This window comes from Palaemon carinicauda, chromosome 43 (assembly GCF_036898095.1).
Source record: "Palaemon carinicauda isolate YSFRI2023 chromosome 43, ASM3689809v2, whole genome shotgun sequence".
Taxonomy (NCBI): Eukaryota; Metazoa; Arthropoda; class Malacostraca; order Decapoda; family Palaemonidae; genus Palaemon; species Palaemon carinicauda.
In genome coordinates this window covers 18082072-18107360 of record NC_090767.1, presented here as the reverse complement: position 1 = coordinate 18107360, position 25289 = coordinate 18082072, and the positions used below count along the sequence as shown (strand labels likewise).

Here is a 25289-nt window from a genome sequence, read left to right as displayed (position 1 = left end):
ACACTACTTTTAATTCTGAAACAGTAGGTCCAAATAAAGGAAACGCAAAAACACGTAGATTTTCTTATCATTTCAGAAAGCAAACAAATGTAGCAGAATTGGTGTAATAATATTTAATTTTTTTCTGTTCTTGGAATAAGTGATGTTTACCCTAGTAACATCCTAAAGAAAAAAAAATACAATTTTATATGATGAAAAAGGTCACCTTGTAATTCTTCACTATAAACATTGTTTATAATATGATGCAATTTTGAAGAAAATTCAACCCGCACTATGCCATCTGTAATGGTCTCGTTTTATACAGTCCTCGTGAGTCCATGCGCAACATTAAAAAGATAGTTAAATCACACTATCTGCTGCCTCAACAAAGCGATTAATATCCTCCAATTGTCGCAATTAATGTTTGTAAAGCACTCCTGAAAATTTCCATCTAGTGTAGGCTTGTAACACTTTGAAGGGCATATACTGGAAGAAGTTTAAGGAAGAGGCAGCTTTCCTAGGATCATGACCTGATGGCATACTATCAGGATCAGCCCTTTAGATAACATAGGTGAGTTTGGACCTCAGATTTTTCAGAGAGATTAGATCATGTTGTTTCCCCCTTTAAAATGTCTCCCTTTAAAAGCTTCATTCTTTGACAGGTAACCTTTGAGGCATTCCACAGGGCACAGAGAACGATCTTACTTTAAAGGAACGATTTTCCAAGGCACCCAGTGTTTTTTGAGGAGTTCAATTTTTAGCCAGGAATTCGGGATCTGGATATGAATCAACTTCTCCCGACTAAAAGAATTTGATGTGGCCATCATCCCTTGATAGTGACACAATCTCGCCGACTCTATCACGAGGAGCCATAGCTAGTAAAAAGGTTATTTTTGAGTAAGATCCCTCAAGGAAGCAGAATAGTTATCTATTGAGGTCATTGAGTGCAATACTTTGTCAAAAGACCACGGAATGGTTTTGGGGGGAACATTTGGTTTCAATTTAGCAAAAGCCGTAGGGATCTGATTAAACAGTTTGCTGTTGAGTTCTATATCGAAAGCATAAGTGAACTGTGATAGGTCCGGTTAGGGCAGATTTACATGAGGAAATGATTGTGGAGGCTAGGTCATGTTCATGTATTGTTATAGCTTATGCTAAAGAGAATTCTAATGTAATCGAAGTTGGCCTATGTTTCTTAACAGACTTTTCCTAATTCTTACAAGAGGCCAAATGTGTTTTTGTAGTAAAGGACTTGTTTTCTTCTATAGAATCAATTCTTTTCAATGAAACTCCGTATTTTCTTTCAGCATGTAGGCCGAGGTTATAATGAGTTGCAAGTTATTTATTACCCGGCGAGGTATGACTTCCAGAACAAGAAGGTACCAATTGCTCTTGGGCATATTTGGGGCCACTAAGACTGCAGTTCCCTTGAGGATATTCAACAATAGAAAAAGGTAAATGGTCCCAATACAGTGACATCTCATCTATCCCCACTGCTTCCTGATTTGAATTTGTTTCTACATAACAGAAAAGCTTGTAGTGGAAGCTCATCCCTAAGAAATCTTTTTATATTACCTGGAATTGCTCTAGAATGAAACAGAATTACTTTTTTTTTTGAGTGACCCTTTTGTTTCTAGAGGTTTGAGTCTTGACAGGGCCTCCGCCGTCACATTGCGCACCGCTTCTATATGAACTGTAAAGAGATCCCAGTTTCTTCTCTTCAACAAAGAGAGAGTAGCCAACATTACATGATTGATCTGTGGATATCTTAAACCCTGTCTGTTGATGCAATGTACTATAGTCTTGCTCTCAGGAACTTAACCGATATGTGAGTTCCTACTCGGGATCAATCTTTTCCTGGAAAGAAACATTGCCATTGCTTCCAGAATGTTTACATGAAATTGTTGAAATGTTACTGACATTTGACACTGTATATTATTGCTTTGGATATGACAACTACGTCCTCCCCCCATCTTATTTTGAGGTATTTGTGTGGAACGTCACTAACAGTGTTTGAAACTTCACCAATACCTGGGTTGACAAGCTGTTGCCTGATCTGTTTGCACAGTAAAGCCGGGTTTTGTGGCTATCATATTCTCGAGCATTTGATGCCTTTCTTCTCTAGACTTTTGGCATCCTTGTACCTTGCTTTCAGGGTGGGATTAGTAACGTCTGCAAATTGAAGCGAATCCAAGACTCTATTCCGATGACACCTGTTGATCATCTTCGAATGAAGCACACACCTCACCAAACTTTTGATTTCCTTCCCCTTGACGTGTGGTAGGGACAGGAATTGTGACTTCAAAGTCAAGTGCAGACCTAGCCTCTGGAATTGTTGGGCTGAAGGTAACCTGGGCTTCTCAAGGTTGATATGGGAGACCAGGGATTGAAAAACTTTTTAACTTCCAGAGCTGCTAAAAGACACTTCGTCTTCGTTGCAGCCCATACCAACCAGTTGTCAAGGTATACCATCACCTGAAAACGTTTGTTCTGGAGTGGCTGGACAAAGGTCTAGACTAGTTCTGTGAAAATCCTTGGAGCTATGCTGAGCCCAAAGGGCATAACTTTGAATACATAGGCCTTTCTGGCCAGTCTAAAAACCAAGTTAGGGGCAGAGGTGCCCACCTCTCAGAGGATGCCAATAAGCCTCTGTAAGAACTATGGAGACGGCGTAGGTCCGCTGAGGTAGTAGAGTCTCTATATGTGAGATATTCACCATCTGAAACTTATCGTTCTGAATGAACATTTTTAGAGGGGACAAGTCCAGAATAGTTTGAAGAGTGTTTGAATCTTTCTATTGCATGAAAAATAGAAGTCCTTGAAAGTTCATTGATTTTGTGCAACAGATAACTCCCTCCTGGAGGAGATCCTGCACATATTCTTCCAGGAGTAGTTTTCGGGGTTGGGAGAACCTCTTGAACTTTTAGGGCTTGTCTCCATTTCCTCTCCAAGTCCTTTTGCGAATATGTTGTGTGCCAAAGGATTGAATTTCCATTGATCCTGGAAGTGATAGAGTCTTCCCGATAGCGGAAACTCCTCATTGTTGTTTTGAAGGCATTTTTCTTGTATGTGATCTGCCTTTGATTTTTCGTTCCAAAGATTGGCCACCCCTCTAGATTTTTCCTTTCCACTTCAGCTCAAACGGGGTGAAGTGTGGTAGTGGCCCACTCATAAATGGGACTGAGGGCTTGGGACTGTGTAACCCACTACTTGGGAGCTGTGCACATTATCTGGGGAATAGTAGCAACAGTTGCAGTCCGGCAGGAAATTTTTTTCTTTAAAGGTTCTCTTTGGCGTCTTGCCTTTAGGATTAGGTACTTCTCCATGAGTAAATTTCCTCTTAGAGGACATACCTGACTTCTGCATAAAGCTCTTGTTCTCGTGTTCATGACTACTTTTACCATCATTTGGGGAAACATATCTTTTTCCCAGATGTTGGAGTCAATCTACTTTTTAGGCTCATGCCTAATAGATGTTGCTGCTAGGAATCCCTGCAGGCACTCCAGGCTAAAAAGAAAGCATGCAGATTACGAGGGAAGGTAGCTAAATGGGTCTTGGCCAGAACTGGAAAAGAGGTTAGATTAGCATTTCAAGGAAAGAATGTTGCGGCAAAGAAGCCGCCAGTCTTTCTTTTGTCTCCAATTTTGCTTTTATAAGGAATTTTGGAATCTTGGGCACCCTGTTATTAAACTGCTTTCCTCCTTTACCCCCATCCAGTTTGCCAACTGTAAAGTTATATTCTACATCTTCCCAATTATCGGAGTCATATGGGAGAGTAAGAAAAATGGACTTGCAATCCGCAATCACTGGCAGAGGTCTACTATCCACTACCGCCTTCCTGTTAACCTCCAAACTCTTTGAGGCTAAGGGGAAGACAGTGACTTTAGGAGCTACAAATATAGCCTGCTCCCTGCCGAAAGTAGAAGGTTGAGTATCAGTAAACTCAGCTGCCTTGGGCTCCTTAATCAACAAGGTTAGAGCCTCACCATGGCCTAAAATGATTGTTCATTTGGGATTCGTATCATCCCGGATAGATGATTTGTAATTCAACCTAATTTAACAGAAAGAATAATTCTCGGTAGAGGAACTCTAAATCCAAAACTGGGTTAGAGCCTATGCTTTCACCAATATGAAGGTACCCTTCACTCAGAACCATATATTTTGCATAATGACAAGGGTTATCTGTCGAATAGTCTGAAAGACACGAGACTAGTTAACCCTTTGACTTTTGTGCCTATTGAAGCACATAAATCTTCACATCTAGGGACTCTTGAGCTTTGTTATGCTCAGCATGAATGTTTTCCATGAATGCTTTTAAGAAAGCCATGAACTCCAACTGTCCTGGGAACAAAGGGGCAGTAGGAGTCGGAAGAGGATTAGTAGATGAAGCAGGTGTAGCATATGTAGGGACAGGGGCATGCAATGAAGAAGTACTGGGTTCAATACTTACCTGCTGACTGTCAAACGAGTTATCCGAGGCTTCCATTGTCAGCAAGAACCTTTATCTGACAGAGAGGAAAAAGCTGTCGACATGTTGTCAACATCCAGATGCATATCTTGAACCATGTCCCGGACTTCATGGTCTGCAGAATCCAGTTGTACCAACAAAAGTTAGGCTGTCGGTATCTGATAACCATACACAGTGGTCAATTCATTTCCGATGAAGGAAGATAGGGGGCACCCTGTTGAAAGCTCTTCTGGAATCCCCTCACCCATTGTCCAATGATTTATTTATCCAAAATTTTTTCATCCTTAGAAACGTTGGTAGCATGAAATCCAGAAAGGGGGACATCCTTTCATTTACTGCATTTGGACTGTTCCCAGATAGCAAAGGATCTCTTGGAAACATCCCAGTCGGCATGGCCGCAAAGTAACTTGTCCCGCCTGGTGCAGGGTACTGTCGAACATTCCATGTCATCAGTAGTCTGAAAAGATGGAAAATTTTCAAATAGTGTATTATCGCCACAAAAATTCTCTAAATCTTCCCACAGAAAAAAATAAACTATATTTCTTCAAAATTTTTAAGTATTACAAAGTTAATAATATCTTTTCGAAAATTCTACCTACTACTAGGTACCGCTAAATCTACACAACAATGTAAACTCATGCCAAACAGCTCATAATTTTATGAGTTCTTATAGTGTTGTAGAATAGAGGGAAGGAAAAAATCCTTACCAATAGAACATTTTTCCCGAAATCAGTCGATCGGACAACCTAAGGTGGCAAAATCAGATACCATTCTACCTAATGTGAAAGCAGCTGTGCCTAAGGTGGCAGCTGTGTATAGCCGACATAGGCCCATGGTTTAACCTTTCCATACCTTGCAGGTACATCGACGTAACGCAACAAATAGGCGTTGATAATACTGCAGCTGGTAGACAGTCGTAGAGGGAACTAATCAGAGGGTAAGAAGAACGGTATAGTCCAGTAAAAAGGGTCAGCTGGTAGGGCTGAATGTCACCTAGCTAGTTGTTAACATTAGATTTAACATGGAATGGGGTTCTGCCCATTGAAATCAATGAGAGCCATCTGAAATGGCCAGGATACAAAGAATTCGTGAATTCGATGAAAATCCCGAAAACTAGGAGGTATCCAAATGAATATCATCTAAATACTTTTTGGCTGTCATCTTCCCATCATCACTACAATTATATTTCACTTCAAGACGGATTATAGTAATTCAAACTTTTAAACGACGATTAAGGGCCATTCATGAATGTCAGAGGTAAAGGAAAGTGCCATTGCCCTAGGCCTCCTCAAACCCGTCATAAGGATGGTGAGGTTGCAGGCACTAACTACAAGAAACTACTAAACGTATAAACCGTTGATGGTTGGCTCTCACGATTAACAGTTTGTTATGACCATTAGGTTTTCTATTATTATCGTTTTAGATACTCTTATTCAACAGACACACACACATGTGTATATGTGTACATAAACAGAAGTTTGTGATGCCAACGTACATTTGATATACTGTATATTCAAAATATACTCAATCAAAAATGGATTAATTACTCAAAAGTGTCCATAAAATCTGCAATTTACAAATAGTGACACTTCTGAGTAATCACTCAATTTTTTATTAAGTATATTTTGAATATACAATTTTTTGTTGTTGATGGAATCTTTTGTTACGTTTTTCATAGTTTATGTATGATTTATTTATTTTAATATTACTCTTCTTATGATATTCTTTTTTACTTGTTTCCTTTTCCTCACTGGGCTATTTTCCCTGTTGGAGCCCCTGTGCTTATAGAATTCTGCTTCTTCAACTAGGGTTGTAGCTTAGAAAGTAATAATAATAATAATAAGAAGAAGAAGAAGAAGAAGAAGAAGAAGAAGAAGAAGAAGAAGAAGAAGAAGAAGAAGAAGAAGAAGAAGAAGAAGAAGGAGAACGAGAATTCGCTCATAAAGAGTTCAGAAGTGGGAAATATCAGTTTATATTAGCGGAGTTGATGAAGAAGAAAGAAGATGAAGGAGTCACTGTCTCGTATAAAGAAGCAAGATATTGAACGAAGTTATCTTCATTTATGATTGAATTATGATAAATAACTTTGGTTTCGTTTATTATTATCCAAAAAGGGACATAAAACTCATATGATTATGAGTTATTGATACTGATTTTGTAAAAATACAAAGAAAAATTTTAAAAGCCCGTATCTCAAAACTATATTTATTGATCTTCAAATTCTATCTTCTCCCTGGAAATTATAAAACTATAAAAATATTTTTATTTCATGTTTTTCCCTGATTGTTACGGTTTTTTTTTTCACCTTAGGGAAAAAAATTCCTTTCTAACAATAAAATGGCATTTAGAAAAATAAGAAAAAACTCTTCATCCGATTTTAGGTCTACCTCAAATCTATATACGGTTAAAATCCCAGGTCCCGATATTGATTATCAAGGGAGGTGATAGAATTTAAAAAAAAAAAAAAAAAAAAAACCACCCATTTTCAAGATAAATAACCTATATCGCAAAACCGAAGGTCAGAGGGAAAATCCTTTGCAGTTTGGAGATGTCCTATGTCATCACATTAAGTGGTATGTATGTCAAAATCTCCAGCCTCACTGTCATTGCGAGCTACCGATGAGGGATCGGGTCTACCTGTTAAGTCATCTGCAGCCATTGCCTGGCCCTCACTGATCCTACTTTGGGTGGAGAAGGGGCATTGTTCTTCAGTTAAGGCATTGTTACTGTTCCTGGCCTCGGCCGTTCATGAGTAACCTTTAAACCTTAAAGAAAGGAAAAAAAGTTGCATAGGCCCATGCTCTTGCTTGGTCCCTAGGCTTCTGCCATATGTCAGAGAGAGAGAGAGAGAGAGAGAGAGAGAGAGAGAGAGAGAGAGAGAGAGAGAGAGAGAGAGAGAAAGTGTGTTTTTAATTAGACTGACTTTGTGAAATGCTTATAATTTTTTATTCTATGCTGCTTCTCATTTTAATAAAGGATTTTAATATCCACAACAATTTCTTGGTGGGAAGATTTTCCTTGATTGCACATCAAAATATTCAGTAAATAAAGCAGTTTCCTCCTACTCTTATTGAGAAAAAGGGCCTCAGTTAGATTTAGCCACTCATCTCTATTTCTAGCTTTTAAATCAATACTTCTCCCATCATCCTCTCCTTCTTCAAGCTTCACAGCCCTAAGTTATTTAGGCTAGGGTCTTCCAGCTCTTCTATTGCCTTGTGGAGCTCAATTGGAAGTTTGATGAACTAATCTCTCTTGGGGAGTGGAAACAGATTGCCCATACCATCTCTAGCTGCCCCTCACCATGATCTCATCCACATATGGCACTCGAGTAATCTTTCTTATGGTTTCATTTCAAATTCTGTCCCTCCATTCAACTCCCAATATTCTTCAGAGAGCTTTGTTCTCAAATCTACAAAATTTATTTGATAATGTTTCATTGTCATACGACGACTCATGTCCCTACTGCAACACCGATCTCACTAAACAGATATATATATATATATATATATATATATATATATATATATATATATATATATATTGTCCGATCTTTATATGTAATTTCTGGCTATTTGATTTCCAAATTTTACTTAATTTAACCTACCCATTGTCTGATTTGTTTATTTTTAGAATTTTCATTAAACTACATACTCTCATTAAACTCCAAATAACAGTATTGTATATATATATACATATATATATATATATATATATATATATATATATATATATATATATATATATATATATATCTACGTTTGATTCTGAATAAAATTTTTATAGGAAATACTGCCCATTGTATGCAACTAAATTAAATTTAATAAAAAAATGTAAAAAATATGGTATTGGTGTTTCTTTCTCTGATATTTATATATATATAAAAGTAATTGGGTCTTTGCGATACATCTCAGTATACAATCTCGTTCGTTAATACGCTTTAGTCCTTTTCTGGAGATCAGAATAAGTTCTGCTCCTAAATCTATTCAAAACTATCACATCCCAACGATGTTATCGCCAAAATTTTATGTACCGAAGGTTTGAACAGAATTGCCCCGTTTATTCTACAAAGACGGTTAATTTCTACCACTAATTGTACTGTGCAATTTCCTTTAGTAATAATTCTGAATATATCTATTTCTTCGATTTCATATAGGGTTTGGTTATATCTGATCTGATTAGAGCAGTTATTGCAATCATCTACTTTTGCGAATTTTAGTTATTGGGATCTAGAGTTTTTGTAAAATTACCATTAATGAAAATATGCCATAATACAATTCTTCTTCCTCAAGAGAATAAGGAGAAAATATTGAAGTGGTAACGTGTTTGCCTGGCATTCACGTGGTAGCAAATAGATCCCAAACCTGGACTGTGTGTTTAAGCTATTTACTGGTCACGTCGTATATTTTTGCTTTTCTACTATTAGATTACTTATATAAAAGATATTCTCTCTCTCTCTCTCTCTCTCTCTCTCTCTCTCTCTCTCTCTCTCTCTCTCTCTCTCTCTCTCTCTCTCAAATTTCATAAACATTAAATTCAAATTGTCCCCTCCCGTAGCCTTATTGTTTTCATGTAAATATTTAAACTTTGATATTAGTTATAGGTAAATTATCTTTTATTTTCATTTTGGGTTTCTTAATGTTTTCTAGATTATCAATGACTTCTTTACATATATAAGCAGTGTATTATAATATCTCTCATAATTAGGCTAAAAATACAAATCAGTAAAAGATATATTTCTGGGGCTGGAGCCATGTCGTCATTAAGAAAGTTCCTCTTTGCAGTTTTTTACTTGGGATATTTCCTGCGAATGATATACCAGAGAATTTTACCTGTAGAGCTATCACAATGTTACTTCTGCTGCTTTATAAGGACAGGAATTTGACATTCATACCTCCTAATAAGGTGACTAACGATATCTCCAGATCACATAGGATTTTTGCCTCTGACCTTCATTTTTGTGACGCCAAATTATTCATTCTGAAATTGAATGTTTTCCAAATTCTATCTCCTTCCTTGATACTTAATATTAAGACCTGGGATTACTACCGTATAAATAGAATTTGAAGGTCAATATGTAAAGTTTTGAGATACGGGTGTTTAAAGTTTTCATTCACATTTTTAAGAAGACAATATTGATAAATAACCATCATTATGAATTTTATTTACCTTTTTGAATATTAATAAATTAAAACAAGGATATCATAATATAATCACAAATGAAGATCCCTTTGCTCAATATCTTCCTTCTTTAGGTAAGACGGTTGCTCTTTCATCATCTCTCTCCTTCACTAACTCCGCTAATATTGCCTAATTTACCCATTTCTGAACTCTTATTAGAGTGAATTTTCTTCTTCCTTAGGTTAGCAATATGTTGAAATTGTCTTTTTATCTTGACATCATTAAAAACAGACGTAAAATCAAGTGAATGTCAAAGATCAAACTCAAATGACTACTCTCTCTGAGGTTTGTGCTGGCACTGAAGGCCAAAGATGTAATTACCGTGTAATACATCGTCTCGTGGTGCATGGAATCAATACAGATGCCATTGCTCACAATTTGTTTTATATTAAAATGTAATAATTATCAAAATTTACAATAACATAAGAAATACTGCATTTTCTTGTAGGTAACAATGTTTTTGATTTATTGTGTTACTTTTACTAATTACACTGTAACTATGAAAGTAAGTGGAATTTGACTAAATATTCTGTAAAAGCATTCTCCATTGCCATATGAAGCTCAGTGAAATTTTCCAGGATATCGTGATTTTCGTCCTATACCGCCATATATTGGCATACCAGCCGGGCTCCTTAAAACTATCACGGTTATCATATCGAAGGATATATGATAGGATTGAACGTGCGGTAGAGTTGTTATAACTCCGATACCAATGTGTTACCGCAAACACGTTCGCTTGTTATTAACCATTTTTTATTGCAGCCGTTATCTTCATTGCATGCCTTGGAAGTTTTTAGCTTTGTTTTTTAAAAGTTTTTGTGTGTTTTTGGTTTTATGGATGCTTCTGCTTCTTTCTCATCGGTTGAGTACAATGCCCTTTGCTGGTGGATGATTTCGCATCTCCATTTCGTATTTTTCGCAATGCATTTGATTTTTCTCTCTCCGCCGCCTCATGGTCAGAGCTTGTTGCTCATATTTCCAAATTCCTCTGTGTTTTATATGAATTTCTTAGCTAGTCTTGTTGAAGTGTGTTGTCTATATACTTTTGCATAAGTTTTATTCTGTTATACATTTGCCCAATTGCATGTTTGTATTACTTGGTCTATGGCCTATGCTAATTGATTTCACCTAGTCTATGGACTAGAGTAGATAATTATTCTGTACCTCCCTTCGCTTCTTGCCTCAAAACCGTAAGGTTTTCGTGGTGGCTGGCGTACCTACCTGTCTATTGACAGAAGAGGAAATATTTTGTTAAATATAACGGAACTTTTCATAACCTGAAATGATAATTCAATATAGAAATAAAGACATGTGACCTCCAAATGAATAAATGAGAGATGTTTCATCATTCATATCTTGCTGCATTTGCTCTTTTTTTCCAGTGGATGTTTTCTATAAGACTACGTTTAAAGTTAGTCTCGGGTCATTCGTGGATATTCACTGAAAAAAAAAAGTCTTTGATGATGATCATCTCTGAATTCATGTAACCTAAATAAAGTATAACCTTTTTTTTGCCCGCATGATGGTGTATTTGAGCTCCGTCTCTTTTAAAGGTAATGTAAATATATCCTAAGAAATGTAAGTACATCGTATATATTGAATTTGTCGTTGCTGAAATAATTGTCTGTGGCTTTATGTTAGGATTCACTAAAATTATTCATATTTATATTTATTCAATTGTTTTGGGCTATGACAGAGAAAACTCTTCCATTCCATTTTAGTAATTTTGAGGAAAAAGCTGAACAAAAAAGTACAAATAATGCATAACTAGGGGGTGTACAGTATGCTGTACTTTAGATATTAACCTCCCTATGACATGCCTTAAAACATCTAATAATACATTAAATGTGTAAGCAATGATTGCGGTACAAAAAATATTATATCACAAAAAGCAAAATGAACCGATGTTTGTTATTTTAGAAAAAGGAGGACCTTTTTGCCGGCAGCTTCAAATTGTACCATTTTGGCACAATAATACTGCAGGTGGCAACACTGCTTGATGATCCTTGATTTATAAACCTTTGGTAAGAAGTAGAACAAATATGCTTCTTCCTTTGTTCTTCACAAATTGATAAATTGGAGTCAAACTGCAAAAAAAAAAAGACATTAAGCTGGCAGAGTTAGCTTTTGATAACAAATAAGAAACAATTAATTGTTCGGAATACATTTAGGCAGGAGGGAACTCCACAAAGTCTCTCACTTATGATAGCCATTGTACAGCAATTCTAATATTTTGCAGTTGATATTGTAACAGTTATTCATTAATGACTCTGTGGTAAAATGCTGACATTATAAAGGCTGACTTGAACTGATTTGTCCAGTCCTACGTTATCAAAAATATTATTGAAATTTATAATGTTTTATGTACATAATTCTAAAAAAAAATTTAAGTAGAAATAATTTTCGGTGTAATGTACTTACTTCCACTTATCCCTCCTCATCCCAGAGTCCAAATGTCTCCTGGGAGAAACAGACTAAAATAATTTTGGGTCCTGTATGGAGAAATTATCTCATACTGATGAACAATTTCTCTTTTAATTTAGGTGATACTTTCAATTTTACGAGTATAGTCAGACAAAATTGTCTACTTGTCATACCATAAAAAAAAAATTATTTCAACTATAACTAATCATGCTTGCTTGATTTTAGAGAAGCCCTTACACAGATGTGCAAGGCACGGGCTCTTGCTCTAATGGCAGACCATAAGTGGAATAATATGTGAAAATGAGGGTTGCTAATCGAAATCATCAGAAATGAAACTATTTAGACAGGTAAATTCCATAAGCAGGAATTATCTTCATGAGAATAATTCTCTTAATAAAAACTTTGGGAATGAATTGTGCGAAATTCCCATTTGATATTGATTTACATAAATATAATATGATTTAGACAAACACAGTCTCTTTCTTCTTAGAAATTGGTAAAAAGTTCTGTCATTATCTTTTTATTTTAGTCCATTGCTTAGTGTCAATGAGAGTTTGCAAACTGCCTCAATTTTAAATTCTCTTTCACATAATAATGAATATGAATTATTAATGATTCTAACCAGTAAAACCATGTGGCATGATGTAGTGTTTTCGTCACTAGGTGGTGGTGGTGGTGGTACATAACCTTTCAATTTTGCATCCTCAGAAATCAGATTATTTGCATCTCTTAATTCCTGCGATTAAGGCTTTATTGTCTATTTCAAATATGGCCACAAAGTATTCAATAGGTATAAATCCTCCTGAGAATGCTCATCCTCGCCCTCAAAACCTACAAGTTACTTCAAATGCTGTTCTCCTGTTCCCTACAAGACCTAGAGGATCCGATTGTCGTATAGTCTTAGGTATTTGGAGTATCACACCGTGTAATCCATATTATTTGTCAAAACCATATTACAGAAGCACTTATAAGAAAGTCTTTGATTTCCTATTAAAAGCCGTAATAATATCTTCATTCTTTCAAAGGATGTCTAGAGGAAGCTTATGGTAGACATATATATGTTGGTTCCAATAACTTGAAACCATCTGTAAGTATTGTCATGTTGTCTTTGATTTGTCTCACAAACGTAAGGTCAGCAAACTATGCGGATATTAACAATTTTGCTGAAAATCTATCTGAATATCATGATGTTTACCAGAAAATATCATTATTTAAACATTGGACACTGGGCATGGGGTTCGATTCCCGCTCAAGCTAGATAATTTTAAGACTGGTCTACAATCTCCCCATCCTTGTGAACTAAGGATGGTGGAGGTGGAGGGGGTCTACCTATTAAGTCCTCAGCCACCATTGCCTGGCCCTCCCTGATCCTATTTTGAGTGGAAAGAGACCTATATATATATATATATATATATATATATATATATATATATATATATATATATATATATATATATATATGGTCAGTCTTAAAGGCATTGTTCTGCTTGTTTAGGCATTCTTACTGTCCTTTCATCTGCCTTTCATTAGTAACTTTTTGTTGAGTACAGATTTTTTTCTGATGTGATCTCCTTTAGCACCCCATAAGTGATATATACCAGAACTACTTATGTGCTACCTTACCAGGGATGAAACTCGAGCATGTGTCATATGGCCATTACCTTGAATGCTGCTGCTTTTTAACTTAGATTACCTGAAAACTTTCTCCAATTTCCTTGAATTTTAAAACTGAAATTACCTTGAAACCATGAACATTATCTCAAACGAAGGTAATGACCTTAAAAGTTTAAACCTTGTACCTTACTCAAATCCATATCATCCTTCAAAAATTGATAAACAGGAGTTAAAAAGGCAGTGGGTCTATCTGGTGACGTAGAATTTCCTTAGTTGGTCAATCCATTGTCTTCTTTTGTTTCCCCTGCTTCTTCTTTTGTAATCACTATGGACCCATTCAGTTATTATTATGTCGGTCTATTGTCTATCATTCTCATTATATGTCCTCTCCATGTCCATTTTTTTTCTTGTCGTTTAAATACCCTCCACTTTAGTTTGTTCTTTTATTATCCACGTTGCTCTTTTACTGTCTCTTAGTGTTATTCATATCATTAGTCTTTCGATAGCTCTTCAAGATGTAACTAGCTTGTGTTCTGAAGTTTTTGTAAGGATCAAAGTTTCTGATACACATGGTAATACTGGTAGGACGATTTTATTGAATAGTTTACTTTTTTTAGAGAAAGTGGTATTTTACCTTTCTTATCCCATTTTATTTATCAAAGCTGATATTTCAACCTTGTGAAGTCATTTACCCATGTTTCAGATAATGCTATTATGTCAAAATATTTCTCATTTATCAATTGGACTAAATATTTTCTTAGACACAATTCATGACATCATTGGCATCAATAGTCGTCTTTTCTGCTAATGTCATCAATCCCAGATCATAAGTTATGAAATTTCTTTTTTCACTATAAGGTCGAATAGTTTGTTCAACTCACTGCCATTTATACATTTTATCTGTTGTGAGTTGTGTTTCTTGGTGGTATGATTTCCTGATAATTACATATGGTTGATTTATCTCCGCAGTTTTATGAGAAAGTGTTCTTGGGGGTTGTATGGGGGTGTGCTGACACACAGCTTGAATGACACCAGCACCAGGACATATGAGAGAGATACTATTTCTTGTTTTGGCAAAGATGACCCTCTGGGATGCCAGGGAAGCTTACTGATTTTCTATACAACGTTCCTTTCTCCACATCCCTCTTTATGAAGCTTTATTTGTAGGGGACTGTCAAGTCACAGGAAGAGCTTATTTCAAAGAAGCTCTTGAGGATTAATAGTAGGAAGGCTCCAAATCTAATGGAAGCTTATGGGGATCAGCATTTTATGCACTCGTAGATTAATGTGCCACACACATTGGTCTAGTCTTTGTAGACCCTTTTCTTATCTATAAGGAGAAACCTCCTTGACCAGCGAGGAATATCCTTGGTCCTTTACATCTGCCATAATCAACTGCTCATAACTCAAATCACTGGAGGAAAATGGAGAACAACTGAAGTTCTCGAACTCTGAAACATGATCCTCACTCTGTAAAGCAACAGATGCTAAACTATCAGGGCTACAAAACAAATGCTTCAGTTTACTTTATTCTATGGAGGAGGAGCTATGGGCAAGAACGATCCCGCTTAGCCTTATTCTTTCTACAACCTTTATACTTTAATTTTGCAGAGAAGACATCCACTCCATAAAAACATCACAACGAGATATCATATCAAACTTGATTAAGACCCATTCAGAGAATAAGCGGGTTAACGATTTTTTAGATCAACCATTACTTAAGCTTTTCTTTAACAGATTCAAGAAAAGAAAATCGTGTCCAGTCTCATCCACTTCTAATTATCTAAAATATTAATTAATTGTTTTTGATATTTTTGATTACGCTACCTCCCTTTCAGGCATATAGCTAAAGCATAATCATTCGTGGATTTGAGAGCTTAAAATAATTATACTTCTTGACTGCAAATAGGGATAAATAATTAGAAGTGAAGTTAAGAAGGGCAAAGACACCCAGTAGGTTGGGATACGCCTCAAAGGTTATGTTAGGTGGGGAAAATTAGGTTAGGTGGTGTTTTTTTGCTATGTTCTGCATCATATGTCCGATGATTCAAAATATTATATATGTTTTATACATATGTAATACCTTCATCATATAAAAATTTCAAGTCATTCGATCAAAAGCTTTTGGATTTATTGGCCAAGGTATATGTTTCTCCACTCATAAGATGCCAATTGTATTGAAAAGCATACCATCAAAACCTCTTTATAAATTGAATATATTTTTTCACGGATTTTTTTTCATAATTTTCTTCATCTAGGTGTAAGATAATCATGAAAAAAGAGAAAAGGGAATATCAAATTTCCATTAAAAAAAACTGTGAGATCTCTATTTTTCTTTTCATTGATATTTTCTCTTTAAAATTGAACGATAAGTAAGTGAGAAAAATGTACCTAAGTGTGATTAAGTATGTTTTAAGTTTTAAACTCTCGCTTTTTTCTTAGAAAAATCAAAATAACATTATTATGATAACCTTACTTTGTACTTTTATTGTTTATTCCTACACGAGGGCTCCATAAAAAAGGTATTTAAGACATAAGTTTACCGATACACCTGGTGTAAGTGTTTCATGAGGTGCCAGCTGCCTCTCTTTGTTGCCAAAGTTTTAGTTAGAGTGTTCCAGCTTTGTACTCTTTTTCATGTTTCCCTCTCTTCTTGGCTCTTTTTTGTAGCTCTCTGCTAACTTTTTGTTTTCCTTTGACCTTGGGTTCAAGAGGACATTGTAAAAATATGATGCACATATGAACAGCAATTAAACAAAGACACATACAATATAACTTCTAAACATCTTTGGAAACTCTGGCTGGTCTTTTCGTAGATCGTACTTTGTGTTAGCCTACCCTCTATCAATGTCTCCCATCTCTGACAGGAGTACGAGATATCGGAAATTAGGCGAAAAAACAAATCGTTATATATATGCAAATACAAACACACACAGAGACGATTCTGTCGAACTCAGTTATGCAGACCACGCTGTAAGAATTATGTCATTATTTATTGACCTCTCTATATTCATTGCTTGTAAATATAAATGCTTTAAACTTCTGGAGAGTATATATGATATGTTTATGCATACAGAGAAACTATAAAGCGATTTTAAATTTCTTGAAGTTGTTATGTCAAACTCCATACTGGACGGTCCCCTTAAAACATTATCTCACTGCTGTTCTCTTGTGACCAGGGTTACATAGATGTGCTGACACGTCAGCCATGTCTCTCAGTATTAGAAGTAAAATGTGGTTTTTCATTCTGTCCCAACAAACTACAGAGGTTCTCAAAGTAGTAAACACTGCAAGAAACACCACAAAACACTTCATTAACCTAAAAGGTGCTGTGCATTCATTTAATCACTGGATTATGAACGACGTCAATATTAGCGATGCTTCATTTTCCAAATTTCCTGCTACTAGCTCAGTGACGTAGATATATTCTTTAACCAATCAGCTGGCAGCTGGAGGAAAGATTTGCCAGATATTATATGGTTTTAGATACAATAAAAGGGAAAATGTAACATCAACCTCAGGGGATGGGTGGAGCTATCGACATATGTTTTTGATAATGGTAACAATGTTTTTCATTTCCGACCCATTTTATCATTATTTTCTATTCTAATTCATTAGAATGGCCTTTTATAATGATAATAAGGATTCTTTATCATATACCAGTGACTCTGACATTGAAAATGGAAGTGATTATGACATATTCGGTAAGATTAAAAGGTAAAAACTAATCTGTCTGAAAAGTGATCTGAAAACAATGTATGACACAAAATTGAAGTCTTCAAATATGTAGTATAAAGTATGAATAGGTTTTATATATATCATCCATATATGTTTATGCCTTTTTCAGTTTTTTATAAGGTATGTAACAATAGTAGGTAATAATATTGCATGCCAGAGTGTTTGTATGCAAAAACACGCTTACAAATATCCTTATAAACAGATCAATTGAACAAACAATTATTTCTTGTATATTTAACATAGATTTTCTTATGATTGTTCTTTAAATTAGCTGACATTCTGACATGAAAAACAATGCATCAAAAACTAATTCATTAAGCCATCAAAAACGAAAAATTTCTTAATATGTTTATCATTTTTAATCTTTAAGATAAATAAAAAAAGCGTATTCTCTGTATTTCTGTGAGATTGATTATTAATTATTCATCTCCCTTTCAAATACATTTTTTGGGTAATTTTGTTTGTAAAAAATGAGAAAATATTAGTTTTATGAGAAAATTGGTAAACTCATAACACTCACTCGTGGGTTAAGACCTACAAGTCCACCATTTTGTCAAGCGCCATCCCGGATATACTGCAAGTGGATTAAGAATATCACAGGTTGTGAAATGTAAGAGAGCCTGATAGATAGACACTACTGGACAAAATTGACTGAGGTTCTTACAAAAGAGCAGCAAATGCCATCAATAGCAAATCGACGATCAAGGGATCTTTTCAGATACCGTCGCTCCAATGAGTACGCGGGGAGATATCGGTGCTCTAGTCATAAGGCTCTGAGCTTTCTTGCAGTTAGTAAAGGAAACATTGCTGAGCAAGAAGGGAGACACATTCATCAATCCATTCCAACAATGTTAGCTGCATAGTGAATGGAACTAAGTGACAGGATGCAACAAATAAGATTTATAAATGCAACACATGTAGAAAAATATGTATTTTTCTTTTAATTTTACTAGTTATTAAAGAAAAAACATGCATTATTACTACGGCATCAGTATTAAAGTACTTTACCTCTGTAATTACTTAATTAGTCAATTTTAAAGTTAACGTAAATTTTATAAATAGCTTTTCTCGTCTAATCCTTTTAAATGGTTACTGCCGTAAACAAACCACCAATTTTAATGCGGAAAATGTTTTCTTGGTTTACTGAGTGACGGAGAACCGGATAGTACCTGTCAAGAAGAGTATCTGTCAAGAACTTGAACAGCAGCAGTCGACTGTAGAAGTTCCAGTCATACTTACAGTGGATTAATCTTTGAAGTTATTTAGTGAACTATGGATCTTATTATTTGCATCACGATCATGTGTCGCACAAATATGGAATAATTCTTTCAAAATACCATTGGACCCGGACCTGCCAAAGGAGAACCCGCCTACCTATCTCCTAAATTACACTATAAACAAGGTAAGAGAAAAGCTATTTTTTCTTTGTTTTAAACTGTCCAGATCTTGATTTTTATTCCTGCAGCTTTAATCGATGCTTGTGTGATAAGTGTTATTACTTATATTTACCCAAATTATACGTACCTTACCTATACTTACATTACATACTTATTTATACTTATAGTTACTTTGTTTGTAGTTCATTAATCAATTTACTATTTAAGTGTATTGAATTCTGATTGATCTTATTATTATTTTGACGGTTTGTTTACTGGGATAGAAATATACTTTACATTTTACTTGTTTATTTTTGGGCTGTTATTTCATTGGGGTAGTTGTGTCCGATTCTGTTCATACCTGAAATCTTAAGATTTCCTCTTGTTCACTATTTCAGATGTGTGTATACTTTCGGATTCATTTCATTGGCCTCCGGATGATGCAGCCCAAGTACTCACTTTCTATCCTTATGGTTCACGTCAAGTGTTTGTCATTCAGAAGTTTATTTTTGGTTCGAGTATATACATTACAATTAAATTCATTGTAACTTATACTTTATTATTTACTATACCCTATATTAACTTATAAATTTAATGAGTTACCTTTTCATTAAATCTGTATAAAAACCTCATTTTTATACATGGCGACCGTGACAGGATCTGGAAGTTGAGTGGGTGGCTGTGTTTCCCGGAGGTAGGTTTAGGGTCCATGGTAATAATTTACATAAAAATTACTTTAAGTTATTTTTTGTGATTACTGTTTATACACTTCTGCTTGTATTAGTACTGCTATTTATTATTTTATTGTGGTCTGTTGTTATTGTTACTTATATATTAGTCAAGATGACTGAACTGAAGAGATTAATGACTTCTCGGAAGTTTGTAAGAAAGTCTGTTACGGAGTCTTTTAATCAACGTGATCAGTTCATCTTACTTGAAGCTTCAGATAAGCTAGCACTTGAGTCTAAGTTGACTGACAACATGGCACGTTTGAAGGATTTGGATCTTCAAATACAGGGTATTAAATGGAGTTCTGAAGAAAACGAAAGTGAACTAATGGAAGAATTGGAGGCCTGTGAAAATTATCAAGACAAACTACGTTCGTCTTTATTTAAGCTCCAATCGCCTGTACCGACTACACCATCACCCCCTACTCCAGCTCTTCCCCTTTTGAAGAGACCAACAGCTCCTTTACCTCGATACTCTGGTCAAGAGAACGAAGACCTAACTAAATTTTTATCTCAGTTTGAGGCAGTTATCAACAGGTATGAATACTCTGACTACGAAAAGCTTTTACTCCTAAAGCAGCAGATAACTGGAAGAGCCTTGGTTTTGATAGATTCCTTGGAGTCTCATAACCAAGGATATAGTAAAGCAAAGGAGCTCTTAGAAAAGGCACTTGCTTCTCCAGACGTTCAGAAATTCAGCACCATCAAGCAGCTATCTGAGCTAAACTTGGACAAATGTGATGACCCATTTGAATATGTATCCAAAGTCAAAGGTATAATAGAGAATGTCCGTAAGTTGAATATTTCTATTGATTATATTTTGCAATACTTTGTATGGACAGGTTTGAATGAAAAGTTCAGGGAATTACTGATAAATATAACTAACCATACATGGCCTTCAATTGAAGAGATTAGTGATAATTTCTTCACTGCCTGCACAAGATACAGTCACCATAAGAAGAAAGTGAAAGTAACAGATCATTCTGTGGATATGGCAATAAATGTGAACTTCACACCAGAGGGAACTAGTGGAGCTACTGCGAAATGTTATCCATGCTCCTTGTGTAGCACAGTCCAAGAAAAGGCTAGCCATAACATCAGAGATTGTACGAACTTTATTTCTCCTGTTTCCAAAGTCGAGAAATTGAAGAGTATCGATGGATGTACTAGATGTGGCCTGGCATCACATTCTACTGAAAAGTGCAGATACAAATTTCGATATCGGTGTGCAAATTGCAAAGGTTTTCATTGGAATTACTTGTGCAGTCATCCAGGGGAAAATCAATCCAATGACATGGGTAAAAAGAATCTGGACCTTAACAAGAAAAAGTTCCATGAAAAAAACAAGGACAAGAAAGACACAAAGGCGAAAACTCCTGCGGAAAGATCCCAGAATAACATTACTACTATTACAGAGGCATTGAATAACTCAATTGAGGGAGATACGATTCTTCCAACCTTCACGTGTAACATAAGTGGATCCAATGTGCGTTGTATGAAAGACAGTGGATGTCAATCCAATTTTATATCTGAAGAGTTGGCCAGTAAATTGAATCTACCAGTCATACGAGAGAGTATTAAACTTACTGTAAATGGTATCAATGTCCCTAGAAGTTATGACACCAAAATTGTTGAGGTGGAAATGAAATTTGACAGGGATTCAAGAGTCATTTATGCATTGTGCCTTCCAAATATAAATATTACTTTGAATCTTCCCAAGTTGAACAGAGTTGTGAATGGATTTCTGTCAAAAGGATATAAATTGGCAGATACAAGACTTTTGGATGGTTCAGAAGATATTTCTGATATTCAGCTTATTTTGGGATCAAAATCCAGCTATTGCATACCTGAGACTGAAATTGTATTCGGAGAGAAATCTATATATTCAAGAACTCCTCATGGTGTAGTGTTAAAGGGAGCAACCGAGACTATTTTACATGATCTGCCTTATTTACCATATGCCCCTGAAGTCTCGTCGTCTTCCTACAATTCGATAACTAATAGAACCCCAGACTACCTGCCTTCAGAAGAAGCTAAGTTTTATCAAACCTCTAATATAGATTTTGGTAAAATCGAGATTAGAAATGAATCATTTGTATTGGAAGGAGAGGATGATGAAGTCAGTGGGTTAGTTGATATTGAAAAAGATGTACTTGATTCTGTTTGTGACGAAGCATTGTGTAGAGAGACTTCAATATACTCTGAAACTGTTGAAATCCATACTCAGTTGGTCAATTACGTTTTAGAGAAAACTACAAGGAATAGTGAAGGGAGGCTGGTAATGCCATTACTCTGGAACCCTAGAGTTTCTCACCTTTTGGGACATAACTTCAATATATCAGAGAAAATACTGTCAGGCTTGCAAAGAAAATTTCAAGGAAATTTAGATGATAAACTGAAGCAGATAAATGTGGTATTTAAAGCGCAAGCAGATGCTGGTATAATTGAGAGAATTGAAAATCTTGATAAATTCAAGAAGGAGCATCCAGAGTCCAGTTTCATGCCTTTTATGGGCATTTTTAAGCCTGATCGTGAGACCACAAAATGTAGGGTTGTGTTCCTATCCAATTTGAGTGACAAAGGAAGTATGAATCACAATCAAACTATGCATGCAGGTCCCACATTAAATCAGAAACTCTCCACTTCCATTATCAATTTGAGGTTCGGAAGCAAATTATGTTGCTTTGATATAAAGAAGGCATTCAACAATATAGGTCTTGAGGAAGTCGACCAAAATCGCCTTTGTTTTTTATGGTTTAGAAATCTTGAAGATGGAGATTTTTCAATTATTGGCTATAAGAATAGTAGACTTCCTTTTGGACTTAGATGTTCACCTGCATTATTAATGCTTGGGTTATACAAGATATTGATACTGGATTCTACCAATGATTCTTTTCAATTGATGAAACTCAAGAGAACCATTTATCAGTTGTCTTATATGGACAACTGTGCATTTACGGCAGAAACGTCTGAGTGTTTGTTGTGGATGTATACAATGTTGGAGGATATTTTCAGTCCTTATAAGTTTTCACTTCAGCAGTTTTTATCAAATGACATGTCATTACAAAAAAAAATTGACAAAATTCAGGAAACAGAGGCTCCGACAAAAAGTAAACTGCTGGGACTTGAGTGGGATCGAATGAGTGATACCTTGTCTACAAAACCCATACAACTGGATATAAATTCATCAACAAAAAGACAAGTTTTATCTACTATAGCTTCACAGTTCGATCTTCTTAATTTCAATGGACCTATACTGAATCGAGCCAGATTGTTTCTACACAGATTGCAGTGTAGACCAGAACTAGATTGGGATGAAAAGCTTACTGCTCCTTTGATCAATGAATGGAAGAATATCTGCAAGCAGGCCAATTCTGCACCTTCTGTAGAGTTCCCACGGAATTTTGGTGCTCGTACTGACAAATATAAATTGGTTGGGTTTGCTGATAGTAGTAAGGTTCTGTTTGGCGCTGCAGTGTATCTGTATAACATAAGTACAAATAAGATCTACTTTATTTTAGCAAGAAATAAACTGGTGAGTAAACAATTGGAGTCAAAATCCATACCAAGCTTGGAATTACAAGCTCTTGCTTTAACTGTAGAAACTGTAAAGGATTTGAAGAATGAACTTTCAGGATTTGGTTGCATTGATCCTATTGAGATAGTTGGATGCGAGGTCTATTCTGACAGTTTGGTGGTACTGACCTGGCTGCAGTCTTACGCCTTGAAACTTGACAAACTACAAAAAAAGCAACCCTTTATACTCAATAGATTAGAGTATATCAATAAGCTGTGTGAGGATTCTTGTATGAAATTTTCTTTTGTGTCTGGAGAAGATAATCCAGCAGACTGCATCACCAGACCTTTATCCTTTAGGCAGCTAATGAAAACAAACTATATAACTGGTCCTAAGTTCATTACAGAGAGCGAAAGCAATGTGATCTGTAGTGACAGGACATTGTCTTTCATCATACCTGGATTATTTGAATCAAAACAAGTGCATAAAGTGGAAACAAATTGTGGTAGTGCTTGTTCACCTCCGAATGTGGGCTCGGAACATCTTTTCCCTTTTAATAGGGTTTCTAGTTTTGAGAAGGCCGTGAGAGTGCATGCGGTGGTGCTCAGGTTCTGCAGCATTTTGAAATCTAAGTTTAAAAGTAAAAATCCAGCTCTAGATCATTTTGAAGTTGAAGATGAAGGTTTTAACTTTTATGATGAAGCTTGTAGGCAGATTATAATCAGGGATCAACATGTTCACTTCCCAGATGTCTTTGATTATTTTCACTCAAAACAGAAGCAGTTGAAGAATCTGCCTAACATTGTTGCACAGTTGAACTTGTTTCTTGATTCGGATGGCATGGTGAGGGTAAAAAGTAAATGCCGAAGATTGAAGGAAGTCCAACATCTTAACAAATTCAACTATCCTTTACTACTATCGAAGGACAGTGTGTTGGTTCCTCTGATTATAAGGGAATTGCACGTGAAGCTCTCACATGCTGGTTGTTATCCTTTGTTGGCGGAACTTAGAAGAAACTTTTGGATTACCCATATATACTCGGCTGTGAAGAAAGTTCTGTCAAACTGCATTACTTGTAAGAGATTAAATGAGAGGGTAATCAAATTAAATCAAAGTCAATACCCAGAGTTCAGGATTAATCCTGAGAACATACCGTACAGACAGATTTTCATTGATCATATGGGTCCATTTAAAATAAAGAATGATCAAGGAAATACTGTCAAGGTATGGCTGTTATGTATTACATGTCTATGGTCTCGGGCTATTAACTTGAAAATTTTTATGGATTTAACTTCAGAAGAATTTATTAGAGCATTACAACTTCATACATATGAATTTGGTATTCCTTCCTTATGTCTGTCTGATTTGGGATCGCAATTCGTTGCTGGTGCAAATCAGATCTCTAGTTTCTTGAGCGATTACGAGACAAATGCATATTTACAAGAATATGGAATTAAATCCTTTAAATTTGAGCAATATTACAAAGGATGTAATCAACTCGGCTCGTTAGTAGAGTCTTGTGTGAAACTAACCAAGCGCTTATTATTTGGAGCAATGCGCAATAATATTCTTCCCCTTCGGGATTTTGATTTTATTGTTCACAAAACTATACATTTGGTGAACAGAAGGCCAATTTCATTTAAAGAGTCTCTTAGGGACTCTTCAGGAGAGAGCATTCCAGAAATCATTACCCCAGAGATGTTGATTCATGGCAGAGAATTGGTTTCCATCAATATAATCCCTCAACTACAAGGCCCAACAGATGCCGATCCAGAATTCAATGCAGATCAGATTCCTTCATCATTACTGAAACTACAAAATGTACGACATAATCTCATTAAAATATACAATGAAGAATTTGTTGGGAATCTGATATATCAAGCCGTGAATAAAAAAGACCGATACAAGCCCGTTCAACATAAAGAACTTAAAGTTGGAGATATAGTACTTTTGAAGGAACCCTTAGCTAAACCCTGTAATTATCCAATGGGACGCATTAAGGAAATTGTAACAAATATAAACAATGAAGTTGCGGCTGTGAAGGTCTTTAAAGGGAAAACTGGAGAAATATTAAAACGGCACTCTAGTTCTATAATTCCTCTTTTGTCAGTCCCAAGCGATGATGAGAAGCAAGGTGTACCTGACACTAAGAATGTTCATAATGTATCATCACGTCCTAAAAGAAAAGCAGCTATACAGGGGGCTGCCAAAATTCACCAAATTTTGGCTGAATCTGATTAGGGATTTTTCATTACTGTTAATATTGT

General features: G+C 35.6%; 2 protein-coding genes across 2 annotated transcripts in view; one reads left to right on the top strand and one right to left on the bottom strand.

Moving 5' to 3' along the window:
- The window catches only part of LOC137633740 (uncharacterized), a 388422-nt gene that overhangs the window by 214332 nt on the left and 148801 nt on the right, over positions 1-25289 (bottom strand). The window lies entirely within an intron of this gene.
- LOC137633735 (uncharacterized) lies at positions 18496-25263 on the top strand. The gene is made up of 2 exons (XM_068365981.1): positions 18496-18803; positions 19176-25263. The coding sequence occupies exon 2, from the start codon at positions 19621-19623 to the stop codon at positions 25261-25263; it is 5643 nt and encodes a 1880-aa protein (XP_068222082.1). The 5' UTR covers positions 18496-18803; positions 19176-19620.

Coding starts and splice junctions, on each gene's coding strand:
- LOC137633735 (XM_068365981.1), top strand. CDS start 19,621: ATGACTGAACTGAAGAGATTAATGACTTCTCGGAAGTTTGTAAGAAAG.